General features: G+C 42.5%; 1 protein-coding gene across 2 annotated transcripts in view; it reads right to left on the bottom strand.

Annotated features, from left to right (window-relative positions):
- The window catches only part of dcxr (dicarbonyl/L-xylulose reductase), a 69,777-nt gene extending 58,295 nt beyond the window's left edge, over positions 1–11,482 (bottom strand). For both annotated transcript variants that reach the window (XM_034193709.1, XM_034193708.1), the window contains exons 1-4: positions 11,419–11,482; positions 8,896–8,993; positions 7,835–7,989; positions 7,298–7,340 (exon numbers count right to left, since the gene is read on the bottom strand). In XM_034193709.1, coding sequence (XP_034049600.1) covers positions 7,298–7,340; positions 7,835–7,989; positions 8,896–8,993; positions 11,419–11,470 — 348 coding nt within the window. In that variant the 5' untranslated portion in view covers positions 11,471–11,482. The remainder of the gene's footprint in view (positions 1–7,297; positions 7,341–7,834; positions 7,990–8,895; positions 8,994–11,418) is intronic.
- Between the last annotated feature and the right edge of the window lie 2,192 nt (positions 11,483–13,674).

The following is a 13,674-nucleotide window of genomic DNA, read 5'->3' as shown; positions in this document are numbered from 1 at the left end:
ACTTACGAACCCCCAGAGCAGCAGTGGTAAGGAAAAACTCCCTCTGAGGAAGAAACCTCAAGCAGACCAGACTCAAAGGGGTGACCCTCTGCTTGGGCCATGCTACAGACAAATTACAGAATAATTCACTAAATGAATATACAGGAAATGCTGTTGGTGCACAGGACAGGAGGGTCTCCACCACAAATACCACACCCATCTCTGGATGGAGCTGCACCTTAAACAGAGAGAAAAAAAAACAAAATCAGGCATCAGAAAGACAAGAAATACAATATAATTTGTCAGTAAACAACAAGAAAAACAGGAAATACTAAGGTGATCGTTGGCCACTAGCCCTACGCTTCACTAAAAGACCCAGAATTTAGGTAAAGTTGAGGCTGCAGCACACTCAGTTTCCTAATAAAATGAATTAAAAGAGTAAAAAGTGTAGAACTTGACCAGTTCTCACTGTGTTTTGTACAGTAACACTACCTCTAACCTTAGTGACATGACATTTGGGGTTCCACAGGGGTCTGTCTTAGGCCCCCTGCTTTTCTCCCTTTATATAGCACCCATTGGGTACATATTGCGGCGTTTTGGGATTACCTTTCACTGCTATGCAGATGATACTCAGTTATATATGCCGATAACTGCTGGTAATCTCATTCACATAAAATCCTTAGAAGACTGCCTTGCAGCAGTCAGGGCCGTATATAGGAATGTGAAAGGGGGGGGGTTCAAATCCTTGAGTTGGGGGTCCAGTGGGCCGCAGGGCCCCCAGTGGGGTCGAGGGGCAACGCAGAACCTTTTTGAGGATTTCGAGGGGTAAAAAGCTACATAAATTTCATTTGAAACCCAAAATGTATCCTTTTAGGAAATACATTTTTATATACAAATAGTCCTTGCTTGGGATTGGATCAGTTGCCATAAGAACCACCCAGGAAGAACCAAGATAACATTAATGCAAACTTTATACATGACGCAACTGACAGATGTGAACAAAACTCAAGCATGCGCACGAAGGTTCAAGCTTGGCTGATGCAAGTGCACATGATTCAAATTCATAGTTTTTGCAAAAAATAAAAAGGTCAGATAGTTTTCTAACAGACCTCGTATTTAGCGGTATTAATAATCGCGTTTACATTATGAATATGTACGTATATGTATGTTATGTATTAAAATATCAGTATTTAATTTGGCGACCTTGTTTAACTCGCGAAATTCACATAACAAATCCCACGCGAATATTTGCACCTTTACAGTATTTGCAACAGGAAGGAGAAGCTCCCTTTATTTCTCAGCTTATACATACAAACATGTTTTTATAAACCAGACAAGTGTAATTGTGTGTCTACATGGGTATTTACAAGCCTACTAATCTGTTTGATAGGGACCAGGGAGCAAAAATTCTCAACCCCCATGGGAAAAGTTTATCTAGCAGTTTCCTCTTTCATCACTTAATGGATTACTCTGGCAGAGGAAATTGAAACTTGAGGGTGTGTGATAATAGCTGTGTAACAGTTAGTGCTTGTTGCTTATTATCAATGAAAAGAAAATACATAACGTTGATATCCAGATCAAAAAAAAAAAATCAGCAGAATTCTCGGGGGGGGGGGGGGTACAGTTGAACCCCCTGAACCCCCTCTATATACGGGCATGGCAGTGAAAAGTTGGATGTCTAGAAACTTCCTACTTTTCAACTCTGATGAGACTGAAATGATGGTTCTTGGTCCAGTGAGACATCGGCATCAATTTGACCAGTTAACACTCAGCCTAGGCTCGTGTGTCATACATCACACTGACAAAGTGAGGAACCTTGGGGTAATTTTTGATCCTTCGTTGTCCTTTGGCCTCCATATTAGAAATATTACTAGGACTGCTTTCTTCCACCTGCGAAATATAGTGAAGATTCCCATCCTGTCTATGGCTGATGCTGAGACCCTGATGCATGCGTTCATCTCTTCTAGATTGGACTACTGCAATGTTCTATTTTCTGGTTTACCGCAGTCTAGCATCAGGGCTCTCCAATTGGTTTGAAATGCTACAGCCAGACTTTTGACACGAAGCAGAAAGTTTGACCACATTACACCCATTTTGGCGTCTCTTCACTGGCTTCCTGTCCCAGTGAGATCAGATTTTAAGCTTCTGCTACTAACCTATAAAATTATTCATGGACTGGCACCTCCCTACCTAGCTGACCTAATTAAACCTTACGTATCGGCTCGGGCTTTACGTTCTCAGGGTGCAGGACTACTTTGTGTCCCTAGGGTGAATAAGAAGTCCGTGGGTCACAGAGCTTTCTCTTATCGTGCCCCTGTTCTGTGGAATGGTCTCCCTGCGTCAATAAAACAATCAGATTCTGTGGAGACTTTCAAGTCCAGACTTAAGATGCACTTCTTTTCCCTTTCATATGGCTAGCATATCGGTACAGTTTTGTTTTATGCTTTCTACTCTTAATTAATTTATTAGCAACTGGAGCAGGCTGCGGCCTCAACTTTACCTAAATTCTGGGTCTTTTAGTGAAGTTTAGGGCTAGTGGCCGGCAATCACCTTAGTATTTCTCTGTTTTTCTTGTTGTTTAATGCTGGCAAATTATACAGTATTTTTTGTCTTTCTAATGCCTGATTCTGTTTTTTTCCCTCTGTTTAAGGTGCAGCTCCATCCAGAGATGGGAGTTGTATTCGTGTTGGCGATCCTCCTGTCCTGTGCGCCAATAGCATTTCTTGTATATTCGTCCGTGAATTGTTCTGTAATTTATGTCTGTAGCATGGCCCAAGCAGAGGGTCACCCCTTTGAGTCTGGTCTGCTTGAGGTTTCTTCCTCAGAGGGAGTTTTCCTTACCACTGTTGCTCTGGGGGTTGGTAAGGTTAGGCCTTACCTGTGTGAAGCACCTTGAGGCAACTCTGTTGTGATTTGGCGCTATATAAAGGAAAATAAATTGAAATTGAAAAATAGAACTATACTATGCCAGTATGCTAGCCATATGAAAGGGGAAATAAGTGTGTCTTAAGTCTGGACTTGAAAGTCTCCACAGAATCTGACTGTTTTATTGATACAGGGAGATCATTCCACAGAACAGGGGCATGATAAGAGAAAGCTCTATGACCCGCAGACTTCTTATTCACCCTAGGGACACAAAGTAGTTCTGCACCCTGAGAATGCAAAGCCCAGGCCGGTACGTAAGGTTTAATTAGATCAGCTAAGTAGGGCGGTGCCAGTCCATGAACAATTTTGTAGACTAGGAAAAGAACCTTAAAATCTGATCTCACTGGGACAGAAAGCCAGTGAAGGGATGCCAAAATGGGTGTAATGTGGTTGAACTTTCTGCTTCGTGTCAAAAATGTCTTTACGTCTGCTGGATGAACCGGTCACAGAGATCTAAGAGCCAGTGACCATGTACAGATTTTATTTATTTTTATTTGTGTCTAGAGATCAAGGCTCCAGTGACAAATTTCATATTTATTTACTTTAAAACTCAATAAAATGTTGTTGACATAGAAAACCTGTAAAGCCTACTTTTAGTACAGAGAAAATTCAAAAGGATGGATTGATAAGGGAATCGATAAAGAATCAAATCAATAATGGCATCGATATTGATCAAATCTGATCAATACCCATCCCTAATCCTAACACGTCCATAATGTCCATACATGATTTGCAGAAGGCTTATTTATATGAATACTGAAGTCACCAACAATCAGAATGTTATCTGCACGGGTTTCAAAGTTAGAGATAAAGTCACCAAATTCATCAAAAAATTAAGAATATGGGCCCGGGGGCCTATATACGGTGACAAAATAGCAGGGTTGATTTTCATTCTTCTGACCTTGGCTATACATAGCATCCTGGGCAGAGCACAGAGTCAGATGTTCAAATGAATTATATTTTAGACCCCAACAGCCATTAAGATAAACCCAGATTTCTCAATTAGTGCAACACCGCCACCTTGCTTCATATCACAAGGGACGTGACTAAATGTGTTCACTGGTTGGCAGGCCTCATTTAAGGGGAGGACAGCAGTAGCTTTAAGCCAGATTTCACGTAAGCCAATCTTATCTAAGTGGTGATCCATAATTAGATCATTAATCAGTGATTTTGAGGACAGTGATCTTTTGTTAATGAGACACAGACTAAGGGGTAGGGTTGACAATTGGACTATTTGGATTTGGATTTTTTAAAAGTAGCATAAGATGCCTGAAATTAGGTTTAGGTTTAAGGAGTTCCACACGGGTTGTCGATAGCAGACACAAAATATTTGATGTTGCTGGAACGGGCCATCCTCAATTTTCATGTCATCCAATGTAGTAATGGGTATTTAGTTTGCAAAACATATCCCTCTATGATTTTTATGTACACGTCAGAGGAAATGGGCCACAGTCTCAACCTCATGAATTTCCCTCCCTGAAACAAACTGCAGTATCACCATAATGAATCTTCTCCACTAAGCTAATGGATTCCATATCCACATTAGTCCTAAGTCCTGTAGGTTCTCTAATCACTTGCTCCGTGGCCTGCTGTAAAGTCCTAATGTTACCCTCCCTGTAGAGCTCTATTTATGTTCGCAGATATCATTGTATGCAAAAGTTTGGGCACCCCTGATAATTTTCATGATTTTTTTTTTATAAATCATTGGTGGTCTGGATCAGAAATTTCACTTAAATATATCATATAGCAGACAAACACACTGATATTTGAGAAATGAAATGAAGTTTTGAGTATTTACAGCAAGTGTGCAATAATTATTTAAACAAAATTAGGCAGGTGCATAAATTTAGGCACCCTTGTCATTTTATTGATTTGAATACATTTAGCTGTATCGAGAGGCAGACGTGACAAATTATTGGAACACAGAATTGGTTTAGTAAGCTCACTGACCCTTGACCTCCTTACACATGTGAATTCAATCATGAGAAAGGATATTTAAGGTGGCCATTTGCAAATGTTTCCCCTCTTTGCATCTCTTCTAATGAGTGGTAACATGGGAGCCTCTAAACAACTCTTAAATGACCTGAAAACAAAGACTGTTCAACATCATGGTTCAGGGGATGGATACAAAAGCTATGTCAGAGATTTCAGCTGTCATTTTCCACTGTGAGGACCATAGTGAGGAAATGAAAGACCGCAGGCACAGTACTAGTTAAGGCCCGAAGTTGCAGGCCAAGAAAAATCTCAGATAAGCTGAAACGAAGGATGGTGAGAACAGTCACAGTCAACCCACAGATCTGCTCCAAAGACCTACAACATGATCATGACACAGATAGTGTCACTGTGCATCGTTCAACTATACAGCACACATTGCACAAGGAAATGCTGTATGATGCTGTAATGCAGAGGAAGCCTTTTCTGCATACATGCCACAAACAGAGTTGCTTGAGGTATGCTAAAGCACATTTGGACAAGCCAGCTTTGTTTTGGAATAAGGTTCTATGGACTGATGGAACTAAAATTGAGTTATTTGGACATAACAAGGGGCAGTATGCATGGCTGAAAAAGAACAGGGCATTCCAAGAAAAACACTTGCTACCTACAGTAAAATTTGGAGGTGGTTCCATCATGCTGTGTGGCCAGTGCAGGTACTGGGAATGTTGTTAATGTTGAGGGTCACATGGATTCCAGTCAATATCAGCAGATTCGTGAGAACAATGTTCATGATTCAGTGACAAAGTTGAAGTTGCGCCGGGGCTGGATCTTTCAACAAGACCACAACCCTAAACACTGCTCAAAATCTACTAAGGCATTCATACAGAGGAACAAGTACAATGTTCTGGAATGGCCATCTCAGTCACCAGACCTGAATATTATTGAAAATCTGTGGTGTGATCTTAAGCGGGCTGTCCATGCTCGGAAACCAACAAACCTGACTGAACTGGAGATGTTTTGTGAAGAAAAATGGTCCAAAATACCTTCAACCATAATCCAGACTCTCATTGGAAGCTATAGGAAGCGTTTAGAGGCTGTTATTTCTGCAAAAGGAGGATCTACTAAATATTGATTTTTTTGAGTTTTGTATTTTTTCTGTTGGGGTACCCAAATTTATGCACCTGCCTAATTTTGTTTAAAGGATTATTTCACACTTTCTATAAACCCTATAAACTTCATTTCCCTCCTCAAATATCACTGTGTTTGTCTGCTATATGATGTATTTAACTGAAATTGCTGATCCAAACAACCTATGATTTATAAAACAAAATCATGGAAATCATCAGGGGTGCACAGACTTTTGCATACAACTGTAAGATGGTGACGTCTTCCCCGTCCAGCATCATCAAACCACGGCAACCCCAAAATGAAGGCCACTTATAATAAATCTAAAGCCTTTACGCCTACAGAATTGCACCAGCCACCTATATATCAGCCTGCTAAGCGCCTTATCATTACCCCGGGAGGAGAGGGGACCAGAGACTACTAACTGATGCCGACATCTTTCTGGCGAGGTCACAAGTCCTCTCTATATCCATTTTTGTGACCTCCGAGTGTCTCATCCTAATATCATTGGCGTCAATGTTAATAACTATGTGGCTATAGTTAGTGTCATGTTCCTTTTGCTGTCTACCCTTATGCACCGTCAGGATGCTAAGGTGAGAGGCAATGTCAGCGTTGGCCCCAGGAATACATTTAATTTCAGCTGGCATCTGTAATCTGACTTTGTGGGTGATAGAATCCCTGATCACTAACACCTGGCGTTTCGGCTTGGAGATAGTGGTAGAAGTCACCTGTGGACTTGGAGAGATAACAACAGACATATCCAAGGCTGAAAAATAGTTCACAGTTCGTAGTGGTGACTGTGATGTGGGTATCACAACCAGACACCAAGCCGTTCTTAACATCTTCCACCTAACAGTCCCTTTAGCTTCGGTTGGATTTGTGTTCCTCTCTGTGTGCCAGTGAGCATGACACTTCACTCTGTTCTCCATGTCTCTCTACACACCTATGCACTCGGTAATCACATACCTGTCTCAACAACAGTCAAGGTTCCTGCATCCTGTTCTGGTTGTCCTCGTCCCACTGTCGGCCTTTGCATTTGACTGATGTGCACATGCTCGTGCACAGGTATTGTCATGATGGTGATCGTGTCTGTCTGTTCTAATTTGTCTGATTGACACTTGTCCGTGTGAATCCTCAAAATGGCCTGAAGCTGCAGCAATGATGTCAGTCATCTTTGGGAGATGACAAAAGGCCATTTATATCCGAAACTGGTTCAATTCCAGATGACAGTCTGCTGGTCTCAGACATGTGGGTCAAACACACGGCCTTGCTAAGACAAGCTGAGCGATGATCAGTTTTACTCTGATGGTTACTTGAGGAGCAGCGTTTTTACCTGAGACACCTGCAGGACGGCCTTCACATTGACTCTGACTGACCTGAAGACAAGAATACAAATCATTGGTTTACAAGCAAAATAGTTTCTCGCTGTAAACTTTCTCTAAACCAGCTTTACTGATAAGCTTTCCACATTTTTTCCACACATTTTTTTCACTTTAATAAACTCTTTGAAGAACTTCAATGAAAATTTTATAATCTTATGACTTCAAGCGGACGACATGATCGTTTGAATGTTTGTGACCTGCTGTTTCTGTTGCTGGAACGTTTTCAGAAGCTCGCTGACATGTGTGCTGCATGCACAACAACACATGCACAAACAAGTGCATGCACAGAACGCATTCATTTTATTTAACAATCTCACAAAGATTCTTCAAAAAGGGGCAGGGATATCTCAGATAAAGGCAGTGATTGGTCGGAGTTCTGTGTCAATCATATTCGCATCCAGAACGTGAAAAATCCTGACTGAGTCCAGGAAAAACAAGCAATTTCCATCAAAGACAAATCCCACAATCTGTCCCCACATTTGTCTTACGTGTCAAACTCATCAGGTGTGACGTCCAGAAACGGCTGCAGCTTGGACTGCGCGGCGTTATTCACCAGAAGATCAACAGGCCCGATGTCCTGCAGAGCCGCCGCTGTGGCCTCCCAGTGAGACAAGTCCACACATACCGGGATGATAGAGGGACACTGCAAGAACCAGCCGAGACGAGACCGTGAAGACAGAAGGCAAAGGAACAAGGACTGAAGAACATATCTGACTCGAATCAGAATCAGTCTGGATCAAAAACTAGAGTCATGGTGACCCAGTCCACCATAAATACTCTGTGGTATGAGGTCAACATACGGAAGGGACAAAGACTCAGAGCCACTCCCCTTCAGAAGAAATGGTAATGGCATGGGTCTTCACCAGATCTAGGCTTTGGGGACACAGGCCATGAGCCAACAGTCTGTTTGACCTAATAAGGTCCACTTAAAGGGACTAAACCACACTAACAGTCCAGCCTCAGTGTACAAGGACCTACACAAATGTATGGTGGCCATCCAGGGTGCAGCTGGACCCAAGAAGAGGTCAATGAAGAATTACACAGAGGTCAAAGTTTTAAAAAAATTCCACTCATATTGGAAATTATACCACATTGTTAGTCTGAAGGTAAGGATTCCAAAAAGGTATAGTTTGGACCATCTGAGACTGAACGTTCTGAAGTTATGGGCTAAAAACAGCAAAACTGGGGACAAAGGTCAGTTTCAGTTTGCACAGAGGTCAAAGGTTACAGTTGCTCCGATTTTGGTAAAAAGTGATGAAAATTATTGATTGAACTAACAGGATCAATAGAGAATAATTTGGACAGTGTTGAATGTTTGGTCTCCAAAGTAAAGGTCACACAAGGTCGTAACATGAAAACTAAACATGACAGACAGCGCAAACAACACAAAAAACCAAGACAACAACACAAAACACCACAAGAAAACAAACAACACACAACCAACAATAAGATCAAAATGCCAACGGACAAAAACAGGAGGTTGTTGACCTCAGTAGGTCAGAGGTCAATGTCAGGAGCCTCAGAGAAAAGTTGGGGGGAGGCAGAGTACCTCCTGTGTCAGCGAATCCAGGTCGGCCTGCGTGCGCGTTACCGCCACAACCTTTGCCCCACAACGTGCCAAAGCCAGAGCGGTGGCCCGGCCGATTCCTGAAGACACACACGCACACAAAAACAGTCAGAGAACTGACACCAACTAAGCAGGTGATTAACTATTAACCTGAAGAAAAATAACTCAAACAATTTAACATCTGATCAAAAAAAATAAATATATCAAGAAATAAAAAGATGAGAACTTATTTCTATTATGTTTTATTGAAGATAAAATGGTGAAAACAGTTTCAAACATCTAATTTCAGTTCAGTGACATCAGACACATCCACATGTCAGACCGAGAGATAAACGGCACAAAACCAAATCTGAAACGGTTTAAATCAGCCAACAAAGACATCACACAGGGAACACAGTGTTTATATCGTACACAACCAAATCCAAACCGGTTTACACCAGCCGACACAGACGCCAAACAGGGAACACAGTGTTTATAAGGCACAAAACCAAATCCAACCGGTTTACAGCAGCGGGCAAAGACGCCAAACAGGGAACACTGTGTTTATAAGGCACAAAACCAAATCCAAACCGGTTTAAAGCAGCCGACACCAACATAAAACAGGGAACACTGTGTTTATAAGGCACAAAACCAAATCCAAACCGGTTTAAAGCAGCCGACACCAACATAAAACAGGGAACACTGTGTTTATAAGGCACAAAACCAAATCCAAACTGGTTTAAAGCAGCCGACACCAACATAAAACAGGGAACACTGTGTTTATAAGGCACAAAACAAAATCCAAACCAGTTTAAAGCAGCCAACACCAACATCCAACAGGGAACACTGTGTTTATAAGGCACAAAACAAAATCCAAACCGGTTTAAAGCAGCGGGCAAAGACACCAAAGAGGGAACACAGTGTGTAGATGGCACAAAACCAAATCCAAACCAGTTGAAAGCAGCCGACACAGACTGCGCAGTTACTTTTGTCCTTTGTTTTGGAGGTTCAAAAATTGTTTATATTGTGATATCTTTGAAATGAACCTGGATGTTGGCAGATCCAGATTGCTTCACTCTGTTCAAATACTTATGGGTCAATAAGTTTGTGTTTCATTAATCTTCTGAGCAAACCCCCAAATGTGAAACATATTTATATCAGCTTCATTTTAACAGCATTTCAAAAAGGTAGTGGATATTTTGCCGGATACGGCAAACACGCACCTAGCAATATTTAACCGGATCTCCTTGCTGATTGGCTAGTTCAAATTACATCATTGTAGAGTTTACTTCACCATGGCGTCGCCCTTGGCATTGAGTGTTGGTGCTAATTTTTCATCTTTAAACGCCGTTTTGGGTGCCATAAAGTCATTTGAATCGGAACAGAAAGTCATCTACTGGCAGAGGAATTCTCAGACGCTAAAAGCAGCTCAAAAATGTGGCATAGCCATGCCTGAAATTATTTCCACCATGTGGTGAAAATTACTTCCACTGCGCCCGAAATTATTTCCATCAGTGCTTTTCACCACGTGGTGGAAATAATTTCGGGCACAGTGGAAATCATTTTTGCAGTCTTGGTAATTTTCTGTGTAGGGTGGGAAGATAAACAAAACCTGCAAATTCAAGACAGAATAAAAACGAAAATACAGAAGTCCACATCAATCAGCACGTGTGTTTGTCCTGTTTTTTCTCTGTCAGTGTCATGTCTGCAAAACCTTCAATCAGTCCACCCCTGAAAATAGTGAATGGTAAAATACGACAATTTTCAATAATGAAAATCACCAATATTGAGCTACTATCATGAATGTGAAATAAGGAGAAATTAAACTCCAATGGCCTTTAAGTTCCGTCGTGAATAAATTTAGACAGCCGGTAAAACAGTGCAAGCCGTGTACGGCGAAATATCGTCCAGTTCAACTCTGCCTGAGCTGATATCAACACAGGTTCTGGTACCGATGATGTCATTTGAATTAGCCAATCAGATGGGAGATCCGGCAAAACATCGCTAGCTGTAAGTTTATAACATGACATTATTGATCTCACAGTGGAGAAAAAAATTTGCCGGGTCCAGCAAAATATCCACTGCCTTTTAAAAATGACAGTCCAACAGTAAACTGCTGCTCGTGCGTGTGATTGGACGTTTTTTTCTTTTTCTTTTTAGTTTGGTCGTAAAAGTCACTAATCACACTTCAGGAGGCTGAAGTCGCTGATTCAAGCAGACCTGGCAACAGAATGCTTGAGGAAGAAAGTTTTACTTTCACAAATTTACCAACCAACCAACCCACCCACCCACCCACACACACACACACACACACACACACACACACACACAGCCAGCCGGACCAATACTTCCAATATTTCGACACCAGGGTGTTAACTCTATCATTTTTTTCTTTGTTTTTGGAAATTCGATCTTTGACTACAATTATTTATCGAGCTGGAGCTCATCGTGAAGCGCGTGCGGCGTATTGCATTTTAATATGACTCTTCGATCAGCCAGACGGTGGCGTGCGTGAGCAAAATTTACCTTTTCCGGCTCCCGTCACGAGAGCTCGTTTTCCTGCAAAAGAAATATCCATGGCCACTCTGCGCCCCGCCCACAGCGCATCGCCTTAAAGCCCGTCCGTCTGAAGCCCCGCCCACAGCACGACGCCTGAAGCATAGACATCGATTTGGCGCTGACGAGCCGTGGGGCCGCCATCTTGGACCGGTCATCCGACCCGCTCCACTCTGCTGCTTGGCAGCGCAGCACATTTAATCCATCTGAATACTAAACTGTTTTTTTTTTTTTCTGCAAACGTCATACATGTAGCGGTGATACAGGACAAATGTTTCATCGTATTTTAGTATTCATAGTGGGATTAACCGTAATAATTCTGATATAGCCTAGACTGTTGATAGGTATTTTGCAAACACTGTAAACACACATTATACATATATGCACACATACACACAGTAATACTGCGTTTTTCAACCACTGTGCTGTGAGATAATGTAAGGTGTGCTGCGGAAAATTATCCAATTTCCTTAACTGGTGATTACTTGGTATAGAAGCGGCCCATTGTCAAGTGACTGCGATTTAAAAGTAATGTTTCTTCCGTGTCAGTAGGTGGCAGCAGAGAGCTAATTTCCTCAATAATTTGAGACAGGAGACGTAATGCAGATGTCGTGTTGCATGAGACACGTGGACACGGACAAGTTTTTGAATAGGATTATTTCAAATTTCGAACAGGGCCTGGGACAAAATTCAGACCCTGATGAAGGCTCGAGTACGGGAGGGAGTCAAAAGAAAATAAAGACGGCGACCTTGAGGCAGTATAGCCAAAGGTATGTTTCATTCGGGTTTACTTTCACCGTGGATGCGACGACACCGACTCCGTTGTGTCTGGTGTGTGGCAAAAAGCTGGCCAACAGTGACATGGTTCCAAGTAAACTTAAACGCTGTAATTTCTCCCACTTCTTTATGTAAGTTACTGCCCCATACAAAGAACCAAATCAATGTACGAGGTCTGTTAGAAAAGTATCGTACCTTTTTATTTTTTTCAAAAACTATATGGATTTGATTCATATGTTTTTACGGCAGCCAAGCTTGAACCTTCGTGCGCATGCGTGAGTTTTTCCACGCCTGTCGGTTGCGTCATTCGCCTGTGGGCAGGCTTTGAGTGAGCACTGCTCCACCCCTCTCGTTTCATTGCAAGAAAATGGCAGAATGATTTGGGCTTTTTTTCCATCAGAATTTTTTCAGAAACTGTTAGAGACAGGCAGCTGGAAACCATTCGAAAAATCTATCTGGCTTTCGGTGAAAATTTTACAGGCTTCACAGAGAATAAGGAGTGTTACTACAGCTTTAAGGACGCCCCACAATGGCACACGGTGCCGGGCTCCGAGCCGCTATTGAGAGGCAGAAACCACCACATCATTTCTAAACGGATCGCTGTGTGGAGCCGGGATCGCTGTGTGGAGCCGGGACCGCCGTGTGCAATTTCTCTGGTTATCACAAGAGCTGGACATCAGCCATTTTCTGGCAGATTTTACTTTTAACAAGAGATTTTGTCATGGAAAGCTGCGCGGAGGCTTCCCGCGTCACGACCGATTCGCTGATGAAGCGAGACAAAAGAACACCTCCGTTTCGGAGTGTTAAAGGACAAGTTGGGACATCATCGTCTGACTTACACAAAAATGGCAGGAGACGTGGACATCAGTACTTTTTCGGCACATTCCACTGTTACAGGAGTTTTTTTCATGGAAAGAGAAGCGGAGGGATGCGCCACGGAGCCGTTCATGGTGCGGCACAAAACCACCTCCGTGTTGGTCTCACAGGATGGCTTTGAGATGGCTTTCAGATGGCTGTCGGTGGCTTTTCAGTCATGTGACTATCCAAGAAATTGTGGATGAACCTGGACATGCCAGAACATGTCCTGTGAGGCTTCATCACGGCGTTGCCTTGCGCCATGCGGCACCGCCGCGACGCGCGGAATTCCTCCACTCCTCTTTCCATGACAAAAACTCCTGTAACAGTGGAATGTGCCGTTCATTTCCTAACTGGACGCTGTTTATTATCCGGGACGTCGTTTGACTAGCACTGGAATTGCGGGCGGAAGACGTGGACATCAGCACTTTTTCAGCACATTGAGACAGACGTGCGGAGGAATTTTCCCAATGGTGTCCACCTGGAGGTCTCTCAGTTTCTGGAAAAAATTGATGCAGCAATGTTCCAAATCGTTCAGACATTTTATTTGCAATAAAAATCTGACGAGTGGACCACTGCTCACACAAAGCCTGC

This window comes from Thalassophryne amazonica, chromosome 18 (genome assembly GCF_902500255.1).
Source record: "Thalassophryne amazonica chromosome 18, fThaAma1.1, whole genome shotgun sequence".
Classification (NCBI taxonomy): domain Eukaryota; kingdom Metazoa; phylum Chordata; class Actinopteri; order Batrachoidiformes; family Batrachoididae; genus Thalassophryne; species Thalassophryne amazonica.
Note: the sequence above shows the minus strand (reverse complement) of the source record. Positions and strands in the feature narration are given on the sequence as shown.